Consider the following 27,072-nt stretch of genomic DNA (forward strand, 5'->3'; position numbering starts at 1 on the left):
TCTTTCTTATCCTTCTGGGACTCTCATGATGCATAGATTAGTCCTTTTGATGGTATCCCATAGGTCCTGTGAACTTTATTCACTCTTTTTCATTCTTTTTCTTTTTGTTCCTGTAACTGGATAATTTCAAATTATCTGTCTTTGAGTTTGCTAAGTCTTTTTTCTGCATGATTGAGTCTGTTACTAAAGTTCTCTATTGAATTTTTCACTTCTGTCATTGTATTCTTCAGCTCCAGGATTTCTGTTTGATTATTTTTTACAGTTTTTATTTCTTTATTAAACTTCTCATTATGTTCATGCATTGTTTTCCTGATTTTGTTTAGTTGCCCATCTATGTTCTCTTGCACTTCATTGAGCTTCTTTAAGATGATTATTTTGAATTCCTTGCCAGACAATTTGTAGACCTCCTTATTTCACATCAGTTACTAGAGATTTATTAGTTTCCTTATGTGGTGTCATATTTGCCTGATTCTTTGTGATTTGTATAGCCTTGTGTTGATGTCTATGCATGTGAAGGAACAAACACCCTCTTCCAGTCTTTAAAGACTGATTTTGGTAGGTAAAGACCTTCTCCTGTCAGGTCTCTGGGCTGATGGGCTTGCCTCTGGGATCCCAATTGAATGAGGTTGGAACCAGGTCATGTGGCTACTACTGGGCCTGCAGCAGTGTCTGTGGTTGGAAGGCCTTTTCCCAGGGGCTCAGGTTGGCATGGATTCTCTCTGGTCCCTGGGAAGATGGGACTGCCTCCAGGACCTTCATCAGTAAAGCTGGTACACTGGGATAATGGTTCACTTCAAGGTCTGCAGTTGGAGTTCACAAATGGTGGGACTTTTACTAGGTGTGTGCATGGGTGTGGCTATCATCTGGACCTTGGAAGGGCTCCCACCAGGTCACTGGGTGGGTCCCTGGGTGGGCAGGACTGCTCCTAGACTGCAGTTGGGAGGGCTGGACCTGGGTTACAGGGCTGCTTTAAGATCTGCACTGGGACCAAGGTCTGCAGGCCAGCCTCCAGAGCATGGATTGGTGTGACTCCCAGTGAGTCCTTGAGCAGGCAGGACTACTCCTAGACCATGGCTGGGAGAGGCTGGAGCTGGCTTTGGGGCTGCTTCAAGATCCATAGTCAGACTGAGTTCTGCAGGCTAGCCTCCAGCATCATGGACAGGTGAGATTCCTCCTGGGTCCCTTGTCAAATGGTGCTCATGGCAGGACCAAGGCCAAGTCCCAAAGTGGATGAACGTGTGTCCAGATTTGTAGCTAGGGCAACAGTCAGCAAACTTACCACCTGAGCATGGACTTGCCATCTCAAAACAGCCCTCAGAGCAGCTTCCACCAGGATTTTGTAAGTTCCTGCCTAGATTCCAAAGCTCTCACAAAAGCACTTTTTTTTGTAGATGGCTGTCAAATTACTGTTGCTGTGGGGGGACATGAATGGGGCACCTCCTATTCTGCTATCTGGCTCCCTTGACTTTTTAATTTGACGATATATATTGGAGAACTTTTTATATTAGTACTTAGAGTGTTTGCATCCTTTTTTAAACAGATGTATAGTATTTCATTGTATCAATGTACCATACTTATTAAACTACTTTCCTATCGATGGACATTTTTCCCAGGTATGTAGATGGGTGTGGCTCCCTTCTGGCCCTTGGGAGGGCTCCCACCAGGTCTTGTTTCCAATTTTTTGATGGTACTAACAGTGCAGCATTGAAAATCCTGTACATACATCATTTCACCTGTGAACAAGTATATCTATATAATAAATTCCCAGGGTGAGATTGTTGGGTCAAAGGGTATATGCGTTTATAATTTTGATACATATTGCCAAATTATCCTCTTGAGTAGCTTTTCCAATTTACTCTTCCACCAGCAATATATGATAGTGTTTGTTTCCCACAGCCTTGCCAACAGATTATGTTACCTGGACTTGTAGGTCTGATAGGTGAAAAATAGTATTTATAGAAGTTTAATTTGCATTTTCTTATGGTGAGTGAGCTTGAGTATTTTTAAAAGTGTTTAAGAGCTATTTGAATTTCCAGATTTCTCAATCTCTCTGAGCAATTTCCTAATCTACAAAATAAATAAGAGCTGTTTCTAACTTGTAGAGTTACAGTGGAGGTTTTATAAAGGGTTTAACATAGTGTTTGGAATAGCAAGCATTCAACAAGTGGTAGCTGCTATGACTACTGCTGCTGCTGCTGCTACTACTACTGTTATTATAATTATGCTGAATTCCCTTGGTGAGTTTGGGGTAACTCTATACTGATTTGAATATCAAGACCTGAATGGAATCCAATACATTTACTCCCTTGAGAGCTGTCAACTCATGACATTTCACCCCACACATCTAGGATCCTATGGAACATATCTTGAATCTTTGCACAGTCATAAGAATCTCCAAAACTTACTTGTCCATGTTCGCTGGTATTACAGGTGCATAATCCCAAATGACTTCCTCTGCAGCAATGAAGTATTCCCACCTCTTAATATGCCGCCTCTGGTCACGAGTTAGTTTCTTAGGATTCCGGGTTTTCTTTGCGCAGTTTTTAATGTCTAAGTAAGCCTTCATCCCAGCTGAGTGAGGACATAAAGACAGTGACAGAATTTGAGAGAAGAAATTAAGGCTGATCAAAATGCATATCTTTTAAATAAATTTGTAGAAGGTTTAAATAATAGCAGTGAAAGTAATGCTCAGGCAACTTTTGGACATTTTGGTTTGGAGCTTTTTCAATACAATAGGGAAAGGGGCAAGAATAAAAAGCAAGGCAAAGAAAGGATGGATTAGGGAGAAAATTTGAAAAGATAGCTTTTGTTTCTTCTAGAGAAAGAAAATTCTTTGTAATTTCCAGATCCTTAAAACCTCATGACTTAGGTCTTATTGATGTCTCATTTTGCCTGTCATCTGTTCCTTTATTAGTAAAATGAAGATAATATTAGTACATACTGTATGAAATTGTTGTTAAAAATTAAATAAGTTAATACACAAAAAGTTTAACCTCAGTAATGTTATTGTTGTTGTTATTTCATCACTATTTGGGACTCTGTCTCCCAGGGATATTGTGACAGTTTCATCATTTCAAGTATAATTTTGACCGCTCAGGGCAAAAAGAAAACGAAATGATCCCCTGAAGCGTCTCTTCCTACCTATCTTGCTTTTATACACATTATTTGGGTAACAAATGATTTCCTGTAGTGATATCATTTGCTTACAATTTACTCTCTGTTTACACAAACCTTCCTCCCAACAGTTTTAAAGCAACAATGTATATTAGAACAATTAGGTATTTTATTTACTTGATACCACATAGCAACCTGTGCCAATTTTTGTTTCCCACCAGAATTAACTGATGTTCTTTAAAGCCCACTCCTCATCTGTTTAAACATTATGTTTGATCCATTCAACACACATCCATTGGGTTCCTCTTTGTGCCAGGCTTTGTGCTCATCTTGTTATAAAAGATAATTACAACTTTTACACTTTCTGTAACTTGATGTTTCTATAAATTTGCAGATGTTTGTCTTATTCTAGCATCTGGGTCTTTTCCTTTAGCTACATATTAAATACCTCAGAAAGAATATGTATGCATTTTTGTTTCCTTCCTCCTTTCTTCTTTGGAGGAAGTAGAGATCTCTTCAGCTTTTGCTTCACTTTTTAAAATCTTTGTCAATTCCTCCACTTCCTCCATCCCCAACTAATGGGTTATAAGTCTAAGAGCAGAGTATCTAAATTCTGTTCTCAGGGACCAAGGCATGTATTCTGGAGTGTGGGTGGCTTGAAAGGACAAAGGAGAAGGAGGGAGTTAGTGCCTGGGGAGAAAGGATCCTACATTCATAAGCAAGGCTGTTGGAAGAGTTTCTTGCCTTGAAAATGTTTTGGGATGAGAGAAGATACGATCCATTTTCCCTCTGGGCTTATAGTCATGTTTGCAGTAGTGGCTGTGGCACTGACGAGGCTGATGGCTGAGATCTTATGACGGTTCTGTTCCAGGACTTGCCCACTGAAATGAATGGAGAACAGTTCTGGCCCAGAGCTCATTCCAATCAGATGCCAGCTGATGTGGTCATTGGCACAAACTGTTATATCTGAGAGAGAGGGAGAGATGGGGCCCAAAACAAGCAGTCAGCACTCTGTGATAAAAAATTCACTCACCAGATACATAGTGAGTACCTGCTATGCATCAGGCATTGTGCAAGGTTCTGGGAGTATAGACACTCCAATTATGGTTCCTGAGTGACGGGCAAACAATCAGTCATAGCTCATTGCAGTAAGTGGTACCAGAGAGGTAAGAATAGAGCCAAGATTGAGCCAGCCCTGATGGCCTAGTGGTTAAAGTTCAGCGCCCACCACTTCAGTGGTGGGTTCACTTTCTGGTTGTAGAACCACACCACCTATCTGTCAGTTACCATGCTGTGGTGGTGGCTCACAAAGAAGAACTCGAATGACTCACAACTAGGATATACAACCATGTACTGGGGCTTTGGGGAGGGAAAGAAAGAGGAAGACTGGCAACAGATGTGAGCTCAGGGTGAATCTTTCCCTGCAAAAAAAGAATAGAGCCCAGAGATGGGGGATGTTACTTCAAAAACACAGGGATTGCTAAGAGATTAGGTAAAGGAGGGAACCAAGTACGTGACCAACCATTCTGGTTTGCTAAGACTGAGGGGTTTCCCGGGATGCAGGACTTTTAATGATAGAACTGGGAAAGTCCTGGGCAAGCCTAGGCAGTAGGTCACTCTAGAACCAATCTGGGCTTAGCTGGAGGGAGTTGCCAGAGCCTCCAATAGGGCTGAGCTCAAGGGCCTAATCCTCTCAGCTGCATATACGTCAAAGCTCTGCCTGAGGGGAAGACCCTGTGAAGATGATTTAAGGATTTTATATTGCTTCTTTACCCACTTGTTGATTATTTTAATGATGAGGCAATGAATTACTTTATGAGTTACAGGCTCTCTTTAAAATGCAATGGACAAGTCCTCATTATGCTGGGCCACTAGGAGCATTTCATGGATGGAGTAATAAGAACTGAGTACAAAAGCTGAATTTTGCTCCTTCTTTGCTCCCATAGTGACTGGGAAAATGCCAATTTGTTCTGTAGGAGATTCCAAGCCTGGCTTCTATCCTTGGCTTGAGTTTTAAATTTCAGATTCATAGTCAGTAGATCACAGGGCTGAGCATCCTTCCCTTACCTACAGAGCAGCTGAGGGGTTTATCTCTTTTAGGAGACTATTGTAACAAGACAGGGATTCCTGGTATCTCAGGTGAGAACAAGGAGATAGAACCTGAAAACAAGAAGCTAAAAGGCTTTGGAAGCATTTATCGCCCCAAAGGAATGCTCATAGCATTTATCCTCTTTATTCAATTTATACTGCTGCACAGGGCAGTTTTACAAGCATTAACTTCTCTCAGTCTCTGCTGATGACATTTCCTACCCTGCCCCTCTTAACCCCAACTACCCTGTCTTTTTCAACTATAAATTCATAAACTCTATGCCCTGATTAAATTATTAATTTTATTTTTGTGCGTATGGTTTGCTTTTGGGGGCTTATATCTCTTTACACAGATGATTCACTCTGCCAGGACACAGACACAATTTCTCTTTTGACCGCTCTCCTCTAAGGCCCATAGTTCTGGACATGCCATTTTACATGTAAAAACATTCTTAAACACCCTCTGCACCAGGATAGATGGTTAATCCATTTTTGTAAGTAAGCATATTGAGATGATTAATGCTCAGGACCACTCTAAGGTAGAGAAGTGAGCAAGGTTTGAACTCAGAGCTCCCAAGGTAGACATCAGTTAAGTAAATTTTGGAACTCTGAATCAAAACCCAGAGTCAGCTGCATCTGTTTGTAATAACCCACGTGGTAAAGGAAGGTGGAGTTAAATGAAATAGAATAAAATTTAAAGGCAATGTCCAGACCTCAACTCCTGACAAGTTTTGTTTTTAGTAAGTGAAGCCATTTGTGATTTTCAGATATAGAGAATGGCCTCTGAGAAGCTTTGTGTTTTGAAGTATGGTTTATTTAATAATGTGATATTTTAATTTTTCCATTTTTTTCCTCAGGATCTTTGATTCTAAGTCACTTCCATCAGAAAGAAGTACAAATGGTCTAGGTGGGAGTAAGTTGGTTTTTTTTTTCTCTTAACAGTTGCCATGACTTTGCTTTTTCACAAAAGTCTACATGCAAATGGAAAGAGAAAACATCCCAAACACCATTGAATATGACTCCTCCATCACCTTTGGAAATGCTAGTAGTGAGGTATCTCTCCTAATCTCTTGTTCATCTTCACTGTAAGTGTCTTCATTGCATGCTTCCTGCTGACCCTTCCTGCTAGGGATTGACCTTGAACTTCTGTCCCATAGGGCTTCCTCTGTGGAAGAAGGCATAGTCACCATGCAGCAGGGACCACAGAACTCACTGAAGAGTACTGAGCTTATATCCTGGAGGTCTCCCTGGAGAGGCAGGCCAAGGTGAAACCTGCCCAGAGCACTACATCTAATAAGGCTGCACACGCCTTCTCTTAGGTAGCCCCCAGTTTGCCTGTTGTACTTGCTGGTTTAACAACAACAACAAAAGATGATAAAATCTCGAGAACCACTTATCTAGATTACATTACCTTTCTGATTAGGAGTTGCAAAATAGTGAGTATGGTCAACTTACTAGTGCCTTGAGGAAAACAAAGGAACCAAAGGTACTAATGATTCTACTGTTGTTGGATAGCATGCAGCCTACATGTTACCTGGCATCGTCCCATTCACATAGCCATTTACTGTGTACATTAGGGACGATGACTGGCTCCAGCTCTTGCTTTCATCAAACACAGCAAACATCAGCACGTGTTGCTTGTCAAACAGCTTCTGAATCCCATCATCAGTTAGGGTGCCTGTGAAAAAAAAGACATGGTTTTCAATAGAATCCCAGATGGAAGACTCTCATTAGCTGTTCCTAGATAGTAAAGAGTTTAAGGCAAGCAACCAATCATAATAATATCGACTTTAAAAAGTTCTTGTTTTAAAAAATAGCATCTTTATCAAGCAACAATGATTACTTATTAAAATCCTGGTGCCAAATAAAGTGTTTTCTCACACCTCATAGCCTACAGGAGTGGGGCTTTAAAGGTAAATTTGATCTGGCACAAAGAAAAAACATTTGGTGACTGTCAAGACTTCAGTAAAAGTATTCATTTCCTCCAGTGTCAACAGGCATATACTGAGCTACCATAGCTGGTTGGTAAAAGCACACACTCCAACTTTAATACAGTCATCTTGCTTATACATGTAATGGGGCACTAGATAATTGATCGAGAGGGTCAAGATCAATCCACTCTCATATGAGGAAAAAATGCAGCTGATAGTAAAATGAAAAAAGAGCTTTTTATAAGTTTTAATTTTTTTCAGTACCGTCACAGTATCTTTTATATACCAGGCAATGAAAACATTTATTTGTGTAGTGAATAAATGAATTAGGAATGTATGTAGGTATGGTGTGTGTGTATGTATAGACAGATGGTCATCACATTATTTCCCACAGCTTAGTTCATTGTGGTTGTTTGTTCTAATGAAAGATGGGTTGAATTCTTTTGGGGTAAAATGGAAATCTAAGCTTGCCGTTAAGAAACTCAGCCTAAGATGGTAAATGTTATGTTATGTGTGAAATAAATTAAAATTAAAATAAAAAAAGACATACAGCCGAAAGAAAAATAGGCAACAATAGGAACCGACTTTTCACAGAAGAAGAAACATGAATCCTGTTCATAACAGGAAAACATGCTCAGCCTCCCAGGCAACCAGAGAAATGCATGTTAAGACCACAGAGGCCATGTTTTACACAGCTAGATGGGCAAAAACCAAGCATCTTCCACAGATTTTGACTCCATTGAACCTTATTGCCCTGCAGGTTGGCACCATCAACACCCAACTTCACAAGCAGGGAGGCCAAGGCAGGGAGTGGTTGTGCGGTCACCCAAGCTCACCCTCAGCACGGCCAGGAATCAGTGGGCAGCCTGAGCCCAGCATCCACATTCTGGACCCCAGGCCACATGGCTGGTGGCCAGGCTGGGAGAACTGCTCTGAAAACAGCTGAGGCACCATCTTATAAAGGTGAACATGATCCCATGGTCCCCAAGTCCTGTGCCCGAAAGAAACACCTGCACTCATGTATGAGCAAACGCATACAAGAGTGTTCCCTGTAGCACTGAGAAAGCTAAATGGCCATCAACAGGAGAATGGACAAGTAAGGATGAGAACATCATACATCTGTGACGAGAGATGAACCAAAGGCCCCGGGCCAACACAGCCCAGTTTTGGAAACAGTATCAGAGAGAAAAGCATGAGCTGTGGACCACACACTGCAAAACTGAACAACGAATTCTCTAGGGGCAGAGACATCCCAGAGGAAACCATTTTTGAAAATGGCAAAGGAATGGTAAACACAAAATTTGAGAGACTGGTCGGGTTTGGAGTAGGAGAGGAAGGCAGTGGGATCAAGGAAGTTGCACAGCGACATGCTACAGGAGCATTGGGAATGTTCTAGTTCTTATTTGGGAGACGGGTTCATGGGTGTTTATATTATTATTTTGCTGTGTAATTTACATATATACGTTCTTTATATATATCAGACATTTTATAATTTTAAAAATTGAAAAGTGGGGAGAACTGGAGAAGATAAACTCTAGAAGTCAGCAGAGTTATGTGGGCCATGGTGAGGATTTTGGTCTTTATCCAAAGACCACTGGAGTCTGGTGTCAGGCAGAGGAGTGATGTGATCCAAATTACGTTTTTAAAAGATCATTCAAGGAATAGAGAAAGTCAAAAGAAAAATAGGAAACTAATAAAAAATAGTTGCAATTCCTATCACATACAAAGGCTAGTTTCCTTAATATATAAAGACCTCCTACAAATCAATAAAAGGGTCAACAACACAGTAGAAAACTGGGCAAAATAATAGCTCTGAAAGGGAGATAGAAATGGCTCTTCAACATATGAAAAGATGCTCAACCTCACTTACATTTTTACCCATCAGATCACCCAAGATGGAAAAGTCTGAGAAAACACACTGGAGAGGATACGGGGGAATAAGCATGTTCATACAATTTTTCCTGAAGGGCAATTTGCCACATTATCAAAATTACACATGCACTTTCTTGCACAGGGCCACATGCACAAGGCTATTCCCATACAACACGGTTGTGTCACAGCTTGGTTTTGTGTAACAACGTTTGATAACAAAAGAGTTAGATGTCCATAAATAGTGGCCTGGTTAAATAATCATAGAACATCCAAAAAATGAAATATCACGTAGCTGTTACAAAAAATGGCACTGTATGTAGTATCAAGGGACAACTTCCAATATTTATTGTTTTTAAGGGAAAAAGACAAGGTGTAGAGCTATATATACTACTGTTTTACATGAATAAAGGAAAGTAGGACCCTAGGTTTCCTCTGGGGAAGGAAAAAAAAAGAAACTCGGCCAATGAAATTTCTTCTAAAGTCAGTTAAGTGTGTTTGAAACCTACTACCCGAAGCAGGAATTTTGCGTGTTTGTAGACCAAAGTACCAACCCATACCTCAGATATGCTCATCAAAGTTCTTTCCAAGTACTCTCAGCAGAATATAGGCTGCTGTACACTTCCAAGAAGACTTGGCCTTGAGGAAAATGTTACGGATCATACGGGCATGGCATCAGAACATACTATCAGACAGGATTTACTTGGGAGAGGCTCCCAGGACTGAGAAGAGGAGGGATTGAAAGAAATAGAGGAGGATTCCAAACCCTCAAATATCAATGTCAAACAACTACTGGTTTGTGCATCCTTCTCCCTCTGCTTGATTTGCAAAGAGGTACCAAGATTCTCCCAAGCCCCATTCCATTATAGAAGTCCTTACCACTCCAACATCTTTGTTGTTGTTGATTTTTTTTTTACCTTTCTTACAAATAAGCAGAGGTCCTATCAGCCCAGAGTTGAAGTCCTGTGTCAGATTTTCATAGGAGTAATAGATGTGTGTGAGGCATGGAGGGTCATCATGGGTGGGCCCACTGTCCTCAGCGATATGCCACTCATAGGTATATTCTTGGCCTGGAGCTACAGCATCATCCATCTTCTCTGCAGGGAATGTGTGGTCAGAGTAAGAAGCACCTGGAGAAGTAAAAGTTGTGAAAACATCTGGACAGTTTCTGAGGGCTGCTTTTTCATCACTCTTAAATCTGGGGAACATAAGATATCCATAGAGATATAAATGCTTTTCTATAGGGAACCTTCATTATTTGGAAAGATTCACATATATCCATTTCTATGTCTATGTTATTATAAAGGCTTTGAGTCCATTGAAATCTGAAGTGAACAAGAAATGTTACTAGTACACTAATTAAGGTTTAGCAAGTTAATTTCCCATGGTATCTAAATAATTATTATTTAAATATGATCAGAGAACTGATTCACCTTTCATCAGAAAATCATCTCAGAATAAGAGAATGGGTTATATTTTCTCTACGGTAGTTCACAAGCCACACATACTTAACCGCCCATTAGCATGGGATGTAAGTACACTCAGAGCTGTTTATATATTGTTTTGTTTTGCTCTGTAAGTATTTCATATCTTCTTTCCAACTGCTGATACCCTCAGCCCTGTTTTATTGCTTTATCACGTCTCCACCATCTGATTATCCTGTCTTTCCTCAGCGTCTTAGAGTCTGGCTCCATATGCAGTCTAGCTGTCCTTGTGAGTATGAAACGTGTCTACCCTTTGAAGTTCAGATGTCTTACTTTGGTCCTTTGTGTACCAAAAGACCCACCATTAACACTTTTACCTATATTCAATTTCCCCTCCTGGTGGGAGAGGAAGAGGATGTAGAAATTGTTCTTTCTTATCGAAGAGAGAGAAGTGAGATGCTGAAGATTAAAAGTGCAGAGGGTTGGATGGAGCTTTCAACAATAAAAGGAAGATGTGGCTAGTGATGGAGCAAGTGAGGTCAGGAAGGGGAGAGGTCAGTGTCATAGACAGCTAAGTGCAAAGGGCAGTTTCCTCTGTCTGAGGCATTCCTCGTTTAATTAGGTGAAAGTTTCACTATCAGGTGATGCCAGAATTTCTCTTTGGGATGCAGTTGTCTTTAGCACAACAGTTTAATAAATTCCTTGAGGTCAGAGGTGAGACCATCAGAGTGTAAATGTGGGCAGACAGTAAGGATCAGAAAAAAGGACTAAAATGTTTTACATGGTTGGGTAAAGGGCCACTGGAAACTATTCTTACTGAAGTGACTGTACTTTTTGAAAACAGAAATGGTTCATTTCTTTCCTTCTTTCTCTTTCCCTCTTCCTCTTCTTCTCTTTATTCCTCCCTCCCTCGTTCCTTTTCTCCCTTCTGCCCTCCCTCCCTTTCTCTCTGTCCCTCTATTCCTTTCATCACCTTTATTGAGGTATAAATTGCATACAATAAAATCTACCAATTTTAAGTATAATAGTTGCTGAGTTTTGACAAATATGTACATTTCTATAGCTACCATTGCAATCAAGCTGTAGAACAGTTCCATCACTCCAAAAGCTTCCTTGGGCCATTTCTGGTCAATACCTTCCCGTACCCTCTGGGCCCAGGCAACTACTGATCTGCTTTCTGTCATTATATTTTGCTTTCCTGTAATGTCATATAAATGGAATACCGTATTATACACTCCATTATGTTTGATTAGTGTTAGTTAGTATATCTCTTTCCATCCTCTACTTTTATCTTTGTCTTGAAAGTGGATTTCTTGAGTTCAGCATAAAGTTGGATGTTGCTTTTTGGACAACCTTACAATCTGTCTCTTAGTCGTAGTGTTCTTCCCATTCGCTTCTCATATAATGATTGTTGTGACTGGGTTTAAATCTACCATCCTGCTGTGTTTTCTGTTTGTCCATCTGGTCTTTTTTTCTTCTTTCCTGCTTTCTTTTGAATTAATTGAGTTTCTTTTTATGATTCCTTTTTATCTCCACTATTGGCTTACTAGCTTTGCTTTGTAAGCCAATATTATTATTATTAATGGCAGTCTTCAGTTTACAATACACAACTTTAACTTATCGCAGTCTACCTGCAAATAATATTATACCATTTCATTTATAAGAAACTTGCAATAGTGTGTTTCCATTTCTCCCCTCCCAGCCTTTGTCATAGATTTCACTTCTACATATATAATATGTAGAATAATAAACTGTTATTTACAAATTATGTATACTTGATAAATTATGTATACTAGATTTTTCCTCCTGGTGGGAGAGGAAGAGGAGGATGTAGAAATTGTTCTTCCTTATTGAAGAGAGGGAACTGAGATGCTGAAGATTAAAAGAAGTGCAGAGGGTTGAATGGGGCTTTCAACAAAAGGAATATGTGGCTAATGATGGAGCAAGTGAGCTCAGGAAGGGGAGAGGTTCCACAATATATTGTTATTATTTTTGCTTTAAGTTTAGATAATCAATTATCTTTTCAAGACATTAAAAATGAGGAAAAATTTTCTCTATATTTACCCATTTCTGGAACTTTTCAATCCTTCTCATGGATCCAAATATCCCTCTGATACAATTTGTTCTTCTGCCTGAAGGACTTCCTGTATATATTTTCTAGTCTGCTAGTGAGAAATTATTTCTTCTTTGTATGTCTAAAGCAGTCTTTATTTTGTCTTCACTTTAAAAGGATATTTTTGTTTGGTATAGAATACTGAGTGGATAGATTGCCACCCCCTGCCGCCCCATTGATGGTGGGAACATAAACTATTCCCAGCTTTGTGTTTCCAGGGATTGTTCTGTCTCTTTCTGTCTGGTGGTATTTTCCTTACCCTCAGTACTTTCCTCACATGCAAGTGCAAATCAGTACTTAGTTGAAGACTTGACAGGACCCCTCTATAGATTCTCAAGAGCTCTTTCCCTGTGGCTGTACCATCCTCTCCAGGACTCTGCCCCACGAATTGCAAATTCCAGCGACTTTGGCCTACCCAAAGTCTAAACTCTATTTCCTCAATTCATAGAGACTCCTGGGCTCTGTTTTGGTTTACCCTCATTGTGTGGTACCCTGGAAACTCTGCAAGCAGTGAGCTTGTGTATTCATAGAGCCCACCTTGTTTGTTACTCTTCACTCAAGGATTGCTCTCTTGCAGTGTCTGTTGTTCAACGTCTAAAAACTGTTGTTTCATATATTTTTTCTGCCTATCTAGTTGCTAAGCAAAAGAGTAAACCTGATCCCTCATGTCCAGAAGCCAAAGTCTGAGATGCTAAATTTCTATATGAAATATTTTATGTTGCAGCAATGTTAGCTCCCCTTGTCTAATTATACATTATCAGGAAAGTCTATTCCACTCACAAACACTGATGCGTAGTATCAGGTATGTCTGGGCTCTCCAGATGGGAGTGGGAAACAAGCCTCATGCATCCATCAGCAATGGGGCATTTAGGCCCTGCAGCAACATGCATGACTGTACCACATGAGCTTCTGAGCATGGAAGCTGTAAGATAGAAGAGTTGAGTAGGAATATCTAGATTTACTGACATATTCTCCCTAGGACAGAGCATCATCTTTATATTTTGGGGAAAGCATACAAATAACCTTGAAATAATATAATGATTTCATTTGCCTTCCCAAAAGGAAACAAAGATGGGCTTTAATACCGTCAGAAGCCTCCAATTTATTGTTGGTGATTAAGCTGGTGGCATAGGGAAAAGAAGACTAGTTATGGCTGGACCATAAAGTCTTGACTGAAGACAGGAGACTGAATCAGGTTACTAATTAGCTCAATACAAGTCTAACTGTGTCAACTCATTCCATAAAACCTTCAAGAGACTTGTCTTACCCACAATAAAGTCTAAGTTTGTTACCATGGCAGCTGAAGTCATTCATGAGTTTGCCCAGTCTACCTATCTAGTGTCATCTCCCTCCATACTTTTATGCTGTGCACATTTTGTACTTCAACAGCAACCTACTAGCTCTGAAATATACCCCAAGTTTTCACTCTTCTCTATCTCTACTGCCATCATTCTAGGACAAGTCTAGACTCCAGAATTAGCCTCTTAACTGGTCACTGGGATTCCAGCACAAGAGTACCCTCCCAATCCATTTCCTACCCTGTTAGACAGAATGATCCCTTAAAACCCCAGATCTTACTTAGCCATATTCCTGCTTAAAATCCTGACAATGGCTTCTTATTTCACAAAATCCTTAACAGGGCCCACAAATCCATGTATGATCTACTCCTGTGTCTCTCCTCATTCTCATCATGTGTGACTTTTTCCCTTGTCTACTATGTATCTGTCACTTGGGCCCTTTTTAGTTCCCCAGGCATGCCATGTTCCATCCCACCTCAGGGGCTTTGCAGATACTATTTATTCTCTCTGCCTAGAATATTCTCCTTCTCTTTCTTCCTTTGCGTAAATGTGTGCTTATCCTTCAGATGCCAACTAAAATGTAAACTAACTCCTTCCCTGATCTTGATTGTGTTACTTTTTTTTCTTTTATAGCACTCATCACAATTTATAATTAAATATGTGTGAGGTTATATGATAAATTTCATTTTCTCCTACCAGATAATAATTTGCATTGTGCACATTTCTGTCAACAGAATGAGAGCAACTCAAAGGCAGGTAGTAGATTGTATTTGTCTTAGTGTCTCTGGTGCCTTTCACAGTACCTGACATGGAGAAGGTTATTGAACTCTTAAGATTTAAGGTCCTGGGGCCAGAACCAAGGTTATCAAGTCTTAGTTTATGGGTGTGTTTGTTAGGATTAAGATTGTATGGTATTAAAACAAATTAAATTCCAACATTAACAATATGGAAATATTATATAAGAATCTGGATTGATGGTTTCTCTTAAAAAAATAAATAGAGGCCAGCTCTGTGCCATAGTGGTTAAAGTTCCACTCACTCAGCTTCGGAGGCCCGGGTTTGCAGGTACAGATCCCGGGCGTGGACCTACACGACTTGTCAGCCATGCTGTAGCGGTGACCCACATACAACATAGAGGAAGCTTGGCATGGATGTTAGCTCAGGGCTAATCTTCCTCAAACTAAAAAAAGAGGAAGCTTGGCAATAGATGTTAGCTCAGGGCGGATCTTCCTCAGTCAAAAAATAATAAATAAATAAATAAATAAACAAGTAAGTAAATAAATAAAACCTGGAGATCTGGTGATGCTGGACCAAATTCCTGCATAAAATTTGGCTGGACCTGAGTCCTGGCTGCCCCATTCAGATAGGACACTAGTTCTCTGATCACTGTCCCTATTGGATTCATTTTTTCACTGTGACCCTTCTGGCTGCTGTAGACATCTGACTCTGTGACCCTTGTGCTAGTGAAAAGCTTAACACTGAACTCTGTTGCATCTTTTCTTGTACCCAAAAGATAGTTTGACACTGAAAACAATATTTACTACAGGCTGAACTTGCACTCTGTTGATAAAAAGGATTTGAGTGTTAAAATGATCAGGAGCTGAGAAATGTTAAAATCTTAAATAACTTCCTGTGAGAAATAATATTATTCCATTCTAAATCAAAAAGAAAAAAAGAGTTTATGAGGAAGAGTCTCTGCAAATAAGTAGAAAGGATTATCTCTGGAAAGTTACAAAATAGCTTTGGTAGCAAAGCACAAACAGGACTGATAAGGAGAGTTGCCCTCTCAGGTCAAACCTTGTCTATTAACTGGAACTTACATGGCAAGTTGATGACTAGAGCTACCTTGAATCAAGCATGCTGGCGCTTATTCAATGCCTCATGCTTCGTAGCCTCATGAAGTTTTCTAACTATGATCCTATGGTCCTGTGATGTTTCTGGATGTGATGCTTCTGTTCCAACTGTTAAAATATCACAGGTGATTCCTACAGTAGAAGAGACACTCTTTCCATTGCCTTCACAAGCTCTCAAAAGGGCAAAGCATGATATTCTTTATAGGGTAAGAGATACTGTTTGAAATTCTTCCTCTTTTTTTTTTGGATAAATATGTGCTCATCCTTCAGATATCAGCATAAATGTCAGCTTACTTATTCTCTAATCTCTAATTGTGATATATATATACATATATCAGATATGATATATATATATATCACAATATGTAACAGCATTATATTCATATATATTACAGCATTAATCACAATTTATAATTAAATATTTGTGAGATTATGTGATTAATGATATATTCTTCTGCCAGATTGGAGGAGAAAGTACATGAGTTTGGGGGCCAGAATTGAAATTTCTTGTTTGTACTACTTGCTAACTGTGAATTCAGGAAAGTTTCTTAACTTTCCTTTTAGCCTCAATTTTCTCATTCATAACTTAAGATAATATAATCATTTTTCCAGTGATAATATTATCATTTTTGATGGGTTATGGAAAATATATGTAGAATGTCTGGCTCCTAACCGATGCTATGGCAGCCTGTGGTAATATACTTTAGTAATTTGGTTATTTCCTTTCCAAGCCATTTTACAATTGCTATGGCCTCTTTCTGTTATGTCTTACTCCTAGTAAGATGTATCTTAAGTGTTCTTGAGTTCTCTTAACACATATGAGAAGGATTGAAGGTGGTGATGTATTTATTCTAAAGGTGGTAAAAACTCGTAATAAGATTAGGTAGCTGCTCACAATTACCAGCAAAATTAATAAATTTCAGAGCAAGGGGAAAATAATGCATATTCTCTACTTTCTAATCCAGTTCTGGGTCCCTCAGTTTAGTTCAGTTGTCATCATCGTCATCATCACCATCATCTACGTTCCAGGCTCTGTGCTGGCTGCCAGGGCACACATGTAAAGAAGGCATCCTGAGACCTTGAGGGGCTCACAGCCTGGTTAACAGTGGCATACATGCTGCTGCCCTGGTTGTGATGGATTTCACCTCTGAATTTCTTCTAAGGCCATTTCAGTGGAGAAGCCACCGTTACAGCACATTGTTCATCTGGAATGAGAACCCACCAATATAAATATCTGAGAATCACCTAAGAGGCTGGAACACTTGCTAGACATAGCAGTGTGACTGATTTTCTGATGATATCAAACTTATTTTTAAATGTTCAGGGTTTCAAATCCAGGTTTATTTGAACACATGGTAGTTTTTAAATATCCATCTAGTTAACCAAAGTAAATCACTGAGCGTTTCATACTCATTTGTTAGTTAAATATAAGATAAATTTCAAATAATTGAATGAATGATTTTAATTAAGTTTACTATGCTACTGAAACGTGAATTATGGGCATCTCGAAACAAATAGTGAACAATATAGATTTGTACATGGGAATAGATACTCTAATTAGACTGAGTGAGGATTATTAATGAGATAGTTTGGGGATAATTTTATCAATGCTTTTATTCTTTTCACTTCAAAGTATTTTATTTTACCTATAGTCTAGAATAAAATAGGCATGTTGTCCCTTGGGTTTTGTAACCTACATAACACAAGGTGTGAAATATAAACAACTATTTAGAGGAAGCATTTATGAAATGCAATTTTGGTGAATCAGATTTTGACTTTGTAATCAAAATAAAAAGTTAAAATTCTTAACTGAAAAGCGGAGAAATGAACAGGAAAGACTATTGTGCTAAAGCACAAAAAGTCCTTGTTGAACTTCTTGCTAGAATATTCTTTCCACAAGGGTAGCGCTTTATTTTATATTCACTCCCTTCTGTTCACTTCCTGCTCAGTCCATAGTCAGCTTTGTAATTTGTTTACTCTTGTCATGAGGTACCAGTTATTTGCCAAAAGGCTCTCAGTGTTTATTTTTCAAATGTAGAATGGTGCGTACAAGCTTTGGGGCAGTGAAGTTACATAAAGAGCTGCTTCGGTCACCCATTAGGGTGCTTGTTCATGAAACCCTCCTTTGTTTCTTTTGTATTTGAAGAGCCCTTTTCCTCTCCATTTAATAAACTTAGAGAATGCTTCAGTGTACCTTCAAAGGTTCAGAACATTCTTTTAGAAGTTATACTTGAGGCAACGGGCAAATTAGAATGCTGATGTTTTATAAAGAGCCTGGCTCCATTGCACAGGGCATGTCAGTCTCTTTCGAAGGGGAGTTCACATTTTTTAGATTTGTGAGAATTATTATATTAGCCATTACAGTTTGTTTCAGGTATTTATCATATACTTAAAGAAGTGTCTATATAAGGCCAAAATATTCAGATAAAATGTGAAAAATGTAATCACCTACATTATGTCAAGCATGGAATGTTTTGGAAAAACCTAGAAGACTAAGTTTTCATAGAAAGAATTTGGTGACACTTAAATACAAAGAACAATCTTTGGTGGAAATTTTATTTTTTTATTTTTTATTCAGAGAGTTGGCTTACCAGCCAACAGCTGGTAATATTATTAATTTTTTGGTATAGTATTCATAATGCAACTCACACACTTAAAATGTGAGAATATAAATCAAATAAAAGAATAAGATAGAGATTTACTCTGAAACAAACTTTTAAAGGTAATTGACCAGGGCTGGCCCGGTGGCGCAGCGGTTAAGGTCGCACGTTCCGCTTCGGCAGCCCAGGCTTCGCCAGTTTGGATCCCAGGTGCGGACATGGCACCGCTTGGCAAAAGCCATGTTGTGGTAGGCATCCCACATATAAAATAGAGGAAGATGGGCACGGATGTTAGCTCAGGGCCAGTCTTCCTCAGCAAAAAGAGGAGAATTGGCAGTAGTAAACTCAGCCTAATCTTCCTCAAAAAAAAAAAAAGGTAATTGACCCAAACAGTTTCAAGATCTGACTGAACAGCAAAATCTACTGAAAGATGCAGTATTACAACCAAAAGTTGAGCGCACGCCAGCTACAGGACTTCTGAAATTTAGCCTCAAAGTGAAACTCTTAGTGATAGAAAGTTTTAAAATGACTAGATACAGTTGCAGATATTTTATTCCTGGTTAAAAACATATTCCTATTAAATACATTTATAAAGGAAATGTTCTTGTGAGGGTTTTTACAAATCACGATTTGTCCTTCCTGTCGAAGCCTTACTCACCCTTGTCCTATACATAACTGAGGTGTCTCTCAGGCACACCTGGGAAGGGGGTGCAACTGGAAGTAGTTTGGAAACACTGAGCTATAACTTGGCATTTATGTCAGACGCTGCCAAGTTATGGATGAAAGGCTAGCATGAGACTTCCACAGTGAGGACAATAACATCTTTCCTGGCCAGAACTCAGATTTCCAACTATCTCCTAAGTATAGCATAGTTAAGAATTTTAAAAACAACAAGGCTCTTGGGCAACCAAAAGAGATGTTACAAAATCCATGAATGGAAGCTCGGGGTCTTTACCTTAGGCAATACCATAGATGCTAACATAGGCCTTCATTTACAGTCATTTACCCTTAGACTGCACACAATTCTAACATTTGTGGGTATCTGTCAAATCTGACAGTAGATTGGAAGTAATGATTTAGAAAGGGATTAGCATTTTACTTCTCATCCTCTGTTTTAAAAGAGTCTGGGGAAGTATAACATTTAGAAAGATTTATATCCAAAGTGATTAAAAGAAAATATTTTAGACACTTAAGTAAATCTCACACTGGAAAATGTAATTATTCAAAATGACTCATTCCTTATGTCTGTAGATAACTGAGCTTTTCCACACAATTTTCATTCATTTTGGTATTTAAATCCTACAGGAGAGTTTCATTTCATTCGAGTAGAAATAAAATGATCAGCACCATCCAGGGCCAAGGCCTTCATTCAATCTAAGCTTCTGGAAATAAAACTTAATACCTGCACTATAAATAGCTGTGAAATAACCAAAGCAACAATAGTTATCATTATTGAGTTCCAATTATATGCCAGGCAGTTCACATGTGTTATGACTAATCCTTGCGATAACCTTAGATGGGAGGAATTACTATCCCCATTTTATAGCTATAAAAGCGAGGGTTAGTGGTAAAGAAAATTGCCCGAGTTTACTTAGGGTTCAAACCCAGGTCATTCTGGCTCTAAAGCCAGCATTCTTCCCATAGCTATCTTTTCCTTCTAGCTGATGAGAGTAGGTCTCCAAATCCTTGGTGGGGCTCAAGGATTAATTCCCAGATAAGGACTGCTGTCTGGGTTGGATCATTCTCTAGTTAGATCAAGCAGCCACACAAGCGAGGATTGAGTCCTCTCTCAAGCTTATTGTATTGTCTCAACCTCCCACCATCCATCTCTCTGAGATAAAGGAAAGTGGATTCTCACGTAGCTGACTCAGCATGACATGACGTTAGTTTATCTCCACTCCTGAAAAAATACCACTAACGAAAGAGGGAGGCTATGAGCTAGGGTGAGTGTCAGACGTGGAGAAGGAAAGGTTTTATTTTGACACAGAGGGCACAGTAAATGAACAGAAGGCTTGTCTTTTACCGTGAAGGACACTCTTTATCTACTTAATAGATTTGAATCTTATTTCCAAGATAAAATTTGACTTTCATGACCAATCCATATTTACCTTTCTCAGATTCATGGGACCAGGGGCAATAATCAGGTGACTAATGGAAGTAGTGGGAGCATTTTAAACAATTGCTCATAAAAGGCTGCTGGCTGTGGGGGAGTGTAGGGACAAATAAACAGTGAAGGAAGGGGGATAATGTTGCAAGGTTCATTCCCTGTGCAAACAGCCCAACTGAAGGATAAAGTCCACAACACTTACCACCTCCCACATTTGAAATGGAATCTGCCTGTGACATTCAGAGGGCTCCCCACTCCTGCATGACGCTGCTGAATTCTGATGCAGTTGTCTGGAAGCCTCAGAAGCAGGTTAAGTGGTTGGTCACTATGTCACTATATGATTTTAGAAACAGAGGAAAGAGTCCTGTGTGTGCCACCTCACCCAGAGTCTTGCCAAATTGGCTCTTTAAGATGCCTGAAATTTCACAGTTAATGCTTCATTGTTTTTCCTCAAGCCAAAGATTAAGTGCTAATGCAAATACTCCTGGGGAGGGCAGTTCATTGACCTATTACTCACTTATACCTTAACTGGAATGAGTTTCACAGCAATTTACACATGAAATAATAAATGTAGAAGTCACTTTCTAATCTATAAATTGCCAGATAAATATTGAATGACTTGAACACATTTTAAAAAAATTTGATTGAGATATAGTTGACATATAACACTATAATTTGAACACGTTTTGATTGAAGAATCGCCTTCACCATCATCTCTAATTTATCAAGTGCTTATTATATGCTAGACATTGCTCTAAGATTTCATGACAACAAACTATATGAGGTAGGTATGATTATTATCCTTATTTTATAGATAAGAAAGATGAGGCACAGAGATTAAGTAACTTTCCAAAAGTCACACAGCTAGTTAGTGTCTGAGCCAGGATTTGTACCAGGAAGTCTAGTTCCAGAATCTGCACTGTAAACCACTCTCCTATGCGATTCCTCTCTTCAAAGCTATGATGGCTGGAACACATGGAAGAAAGAAGATTTGGAATCATGAAAGTTCTAAAGTTATTTTAAAATGTTGTTATACCAACATCTATTACAATATGGACACAATTTTCCTATATAAGTTCCTAACAGAACTCTACTCTGCTTATTGCGGGCTGAACATCAGCATAATGGAAATAACCAAAACAATATCAACAGCAGGTACTTACTATCCTGTGGCTGATGTGGTCAGTTTTATCACCACCATCTTCATGATCTTCACCATCATTGTCATCATTATCATCATCACTGTTGTCATCATTTATTGAGGGCTTACCAGGTTCCAGGACCCACGTTTAGCACACTCCCTAAATGATCTCATTTAATCCTCAAAGCAATCTTACAGAGTCGGTACAACCATTGCCATTTTATAGATGAGAAAACTGAGGCTCAGAAATGCTAAGGTCATAAAACCAGAAATGATACTGCTGGAATTTGAACCTAAGTCTGTCTTCAAAGCTTATGTTCTTCACTATGTCCAACATTTTAATACTTCTACCACCACCACCACCACAAAATACCACTTGTTCAATCTTATCTATGTGCCAGGCTAGTCCTACGTCACTATGTCAAACTATGGCTTGTGGGCCAAATCCAGCTAGTGCCTGTTTTTGTAAATAAAGTTTTATTGAGACACAGACATGCTCGTTCATTTACATATTGTCTATGGCTGCTTTTGTGCTAAAAGGTAGAGTTGAGCTGTTGAACAGAGATGCCATGGTCCAAAAAGTCAAAAGTATTTACGATCCGGCCCTTCACAGAAAAATTTGCTGACCCCTGCCATCTTACAATCTATGTATTATTGTTCTCATTTTACATATAAACAAATTGGAATTCAGAAAGATTAGGTTACTCGTTCATTCAACTGTTAAGGAACAAGAACACAGTGAAAGACTGAGGCCTAGATGCCTCCAGAGCTTTTACATTTTCCTCTCTAAAACTTACAAAGGCAATAATTTTTATAATCATCAGTTGCAGGAAGGGAGAGTTCTCTGACATGTGGTTAACAGTATGGTTTTAAACGTTTGACACTGGTGTTAAAGAGTTGTACATTTTCCCTTGTCAGAGGGATAGTAATTTCCTCTTACCTTCTGAGAATTTACTGTACTTAATTCCTTGAGGATGGATGCTTAAGGGCTTGTCTGCCTTATTCTTAAAGTGAACTTTCATGATGTCTCCAACTTCAGCATATAAAGTAGGCCCAAGAAGTCCTGTGGAACAAGGATTTAAAATATGTCTGTGTTCAGCATTACCAAAGACAGAGCTGCTAAGCAAGAAAAACACACAGAAAACCACACAAGAGACTGCCGTCGTTCCTCCTGGTCCTGAGGTCGACCTGCTGGTCTTCAATCTGGAAGGCTTTGCCAGCTCATCAACTCTACATTATGCACAGTCAGATAAGGAAAGGAAGGTAGAAACACTTGGCTTGGGCCCAAAGCAAGTCAAGAGAGTAGGAGAAATAGTTCTGACCATGTCCATGCCATTCTGACCCACTGTCATTCCTTAGAGACTGCTGTCTTTGGTCAAGAAAAGAAAGATGTTCATTTTCAGTTACACAGGGTGATGTGTGTGTGTGTGTGGGGGGGTGACTGGCTGGCTAGATCTCTCTGGGTGGGACACCTCAGAGACCTAAATGAAGCAAGGAAGCAAATCGCACCGTTCTCTGGCCCTGAGGCAAGTTCAGAGGCCCTGAGGCAGGAGTGAGCCTGATGGATCCAAAGAATGGTAAGGAAAACAGTGTGGGCAGAGTGAGACAGATGAGGGTGAGGGGCAGGTCACGTCAGGCTCTATGGGCCACGGTAAGGACTTTGGATTTTCTACTGAGTGAAATGGGAAATCGCTGGAGCTCTGTGCAACAGAGACATGGTCTGATATGTTTCACAAGTTCACCCTTAAAAAAAAAATGAAAAATTTCATCCCAGCTGCTGTGTAGAGAATGGTCTGTATAGAGACGAGAGTGGAAGCAGGGGACCAGGTGGTATAGACATGAGACAAGAGTATATTGGGCCAGTGTGTGTAGGAGTGAAGTGGTGAGGAGAAGTTGGATTCTGGACATTTTGAAGGTAGAGCCAGCAGGATTTACTGACAGCTTGGATGTGGCACTTGAGAAAGAGAAGTCAAGGATGACCCCGAGGTTTTTGATCTGGGTAAATAATGTTCTCAGTTACTTCAGTGGGGAACACAGCAAGGACAGCAGTTTAGGGATGCAGAAATCAAGAGCAAGGTTTCACTTACTACAGGCCCTATGCGAGGTCCTGGGGCCATATGGCTAGATAAGACACCGTGCCTGTCCTCAAGGACCTCACAAGCTAATGTGGAGATAGACATACTGTAGGAGCTGCTGCCGAGACATGGGCAAAGTGCTACATGGGCAGAGAGGGTGAAGGAGCAGTTCCGTCTGGGCAGCTAGGGAAAGAGTTGCTATCTGAGTGAGGGTTTCGAAGAATCGTATACTAGAATTTCACAAAGTGTAGCCCTTGGATTCTCTGCATCAGAATCACCTGGGTTCCAACTAGAAGGCAGATTTCCAAGTACCGTCTCAACCCCAACACTTCCAAGTCTCTGGAGGTGGAGGTGGGAATCTGCATTTTTAATATGTGCTCCTGAGTGATTCTGATGTCCTTTAAAGCTTGAGAACCTGTCACCAATAGCTCTTTCTCAGACAAGTGAAAGGAATTGACTGCTCTCACTTCCAAGCCATCCGTAAACTCTTGTGGGGTTGGCTTCTGCCCATTAGGAACCACAGGAGCAGGAGAAGGAAGCTACAGCAGTCACAGAGTTCAACCAGCATTCGTTTGCAGCGGCAATGATAATTAAAATAGGACCTCCACTCATTGTCCCCCTGAGTAGATCCGACCACTGTAAGTCCTTACGTTAATCCTCCCAACAAATCGTTAAGCTAGACATTAAGAGCCTCATTTTACAGATGAGGAAACTGAGCCTCAGAGAGTTTAAATGTCTTGCCCAATATCTTACAGCTAATTAGAGGCAGAGCCATGATTTAAACTTGAATCTATCTGACTCTAGATACTGCGCTTTTAACCGCCTCGTTGTATTGCACCCCCACCTCATATTCATTCATTCGTTCACCAAATATTGTGTGCCCACATTATCCTACATATCAAAATTGCAATAATGAGTATAATAGATGCAGTCCCTGCCTATAAAATAGTAGGAAAACCAGATTTTAACAAATGCTCCCACAAATATTTAATTACAAACTGTTGTAAGTGAAGAGCATTGATTAGTCTAATCTTGGAGGCAGGGAGGGGATCAGGGTTGGGAAATGCTTCCCTGAGGAAGGGATGCTTTAACTGATGTCCAAAGGCAAAGAGGCAAAGGGATGGGCAAGGGCATTCCAGGGAGTGGAAATAGCATGTGCAAAGGTCCTGGGGTGCCAGAAAACTTGGCCTATTCAGAGATCTGACAGATGGCCACAGGGAAGTGAAACTGAAGGCATGATCAGAGGCTCAGTCATGCAGGGCCTCGTAGACCTCTTAGAGTTTGCCTTTAACCTAAGAGTATCTAGAAACCATTAAAGAATTTTAGCAGTGGTGCAACATGGACCAGATTTTGGTTTTTAAATCTCTGGCTGCGTTTGTGGAGGATGATATGGGGAGAAACCAGACTGGCTGCTGAGAGAACAGATAGAAGGCTCCAGGAGAGAGATGTTGGTGACTTAGTTTAAGGTCGTGGCAGTGGAGATGTTGCGGAGAGAACATATTAGGGTGTTATTTAAGAGATCAAATTCTCAGGACTTGATGGATTGGATATGAGGTGGAGGGTGAGGGAGGTCAAGTTGCCATGGATGGCAGGTGAGGGTCTGGTGGGGAGGCTGGGTGGATGAGAGTACCATTCTCTGAAACGGAGGACACCATGGGAGGGTTTTGTTTGATGGGTGTGGTAGACACCCAAGGTGTCTATGTCCCCAATTCTCGGGATCTGTGAATATGCTACCTTATATGGCAAAAGGGACTCTGCGGGTGTGATTAAGTTAAGGAGATTGAGTTTCCTGGATTATCCAGGTGGGCCCAATGTAATCACAAGGGTCCTTATTACAGGGATGCAGGAGAATCTGAGTTAGCTATTGGAAGATGCTACCCTGCTGACATTGAAGATGGAGGAAGGGGCCATGAGGCCATGAATGCAGGTGGCTTCTCGTAACTGAAAAGGTAAGAAAATGATTCTCCCCTAGAGCTTCCAGGAGGAACAGAGCTCTGTCAACAACTTGATTTTAACCCAGAGAAATTCATTTTGGACTTCTGTCTTCAAGAGCTATAAGGTAATAAATTTGTGTTGTTTTAAGCTGCTAAGTCTGTGGCAATTTGTTGCAGCAGCGATAGGAAACTATTTTCCTATGAGCAATGGGAAATAGATCGCTGAGACAGAGATCCTATCTTCCCCAACTCCTATCTTTCCATCCGCTGTTGTCCTATTTCTTTCACTGAACTCCCAGGCCTAGAGCTGATACTGATCTGTGCCTCCAGGTTTTTGTTTGTTTGTTTTTATGTTAGCTCTGCACAGGACCATGGAAGTCACAGAGTTCACTCCTCATTTTAGAGATGGTTACAAAGCCTGGGAAGTGGAGTGGGGAGGGTGGCTTGCCCAAGATCAGTCAGTGATTGGGTGGCATTGCTGGGACTAGAACTCAGGTCTATGGAGTCCTGAACCAAAGCTTTCACTACCACCTCCTGCACGGCATGTTCAGACCCCCCACTTTCCTGGAATAGTCCCAATGTCTACACCATTTTTGACTCCTGACCACATCTGACTCCACTGGCTGACCCCTTTCTTTTCGCTGCTGCCTGAGGTCCCAGCTCCCGGACAGAAGCCCCAACTGGCTGCTCCCACCTGCCTGGGATGCCCATGAGCCCAACAGGGACCTGACTGTGCTGTCATGCTGTGCACTGTACTTTGTTGCCATGGTTGCCTTGCTTGGTTGATTTGTTTGTTGGCATCACATGGCTGCAAATGCCAGATGCCCAGGATAAGTCTAAGTTGTTTAACCTAACAAGATCTCTTACTGCAATGAATGGTTTGGAGTGTTTCTCTAGCCTCCCTTTTTACTTCTCCAGAATTAAAGCAAAACAAAAGGATGGTTCCATAAATGCAAACCAAATACCGTCATGCATGTAGACAAAGGCACGGTTGAATGTTGTTGGAGCTGCTGTTTAGTTCCTCCAGCAGCCAGATGGCCTTGACCTTTCCCACCCTCTCCTCAGTGCCCAAAGCCGAACTGGGGGAAGGAGTGGCCTATCTTGCGGTCCCAGGAAGGTAGCAGCACAGCAAGTATCCAATTTCATGCAGTTTGGGAGTTGAAAAGGACTGCAGGAGGCAGTTAATCCAATCCCTGCTCGCAGGTGAATAAGGCATTACAGATCACAAAGAAGCCCATTGTGGCAGCTAGTTTAAAACCCCTTCAGGGACAAACATTTCATAATCTTCCTTGAAGAGATGCAGGGACTCAAAACCAGCCATTTTAAAGTGCAAGACAGGCTTCCTGAAAATGAGCCCGGCCCCTCTGCCTGTCCACATGTCCACAGACCTCAATGGACAGTTGTCTTCAGACCTCCAGTCCTGCAGCCCAGCCTCTGGGCTCATGCTGCAGAAGCGGGTCACATGACTTGTTCAGGGCTCAGCTAGAATCATACCCACCAGATGGATGGAGCAGGAAGTAGAGGA

General features: G+C 40.4%; 1 protein-coding gene across 1 annotated transcript in view; it reads right to left on the bottom strand.

Annotated features, from left to right (window-relative positions):
• The window catches only part of F5 (coagulation factor V), a 79,819-nt gene that overhangs the window by 45,335 nt on the left and 7,412 nt on the right, over positions 1-27,072 (bottom strand). Inside the window, exons 3-7 of the mRNA XM_046680429.1 lie at positions 22,479-22,601; positions 9,920-10,132; positions 6,737-6,880; positions 3,859-4,080; positions 2,406-2,571 (exon numbers count right to left, since the gene is read on the bottom strand). Coding sequence (XP_046536385.1) covers positions 2,406-2,571; positions 3,859-4,080; positions 6,737-6,880; positions 9,920-10,132; positions 22,479-22,601 — 868 coding nt within the window. The remainder of the gene's footprint in view (positions 1-2,405; positions 2,572-3,858; positions 4,081-6,736; positions 6,881-9,919; positions 10,133-22,478; positions 22,602-27,072) is intronic.

This window comes from Equus quagga, chromosome 13 (assembly GCF_021613505.1).
Source record: "Equus quagga isolate Etosha38 chromosome 13, UCLA_HA_Equagga_1.0, whole genome shotgun sequence".
Classification (NCBI taxonomy): Eukaryota; Metazoa; Chordata; class Mammalia; order Perissodactyla; family Equidae; genus Equus; species Equus quagga.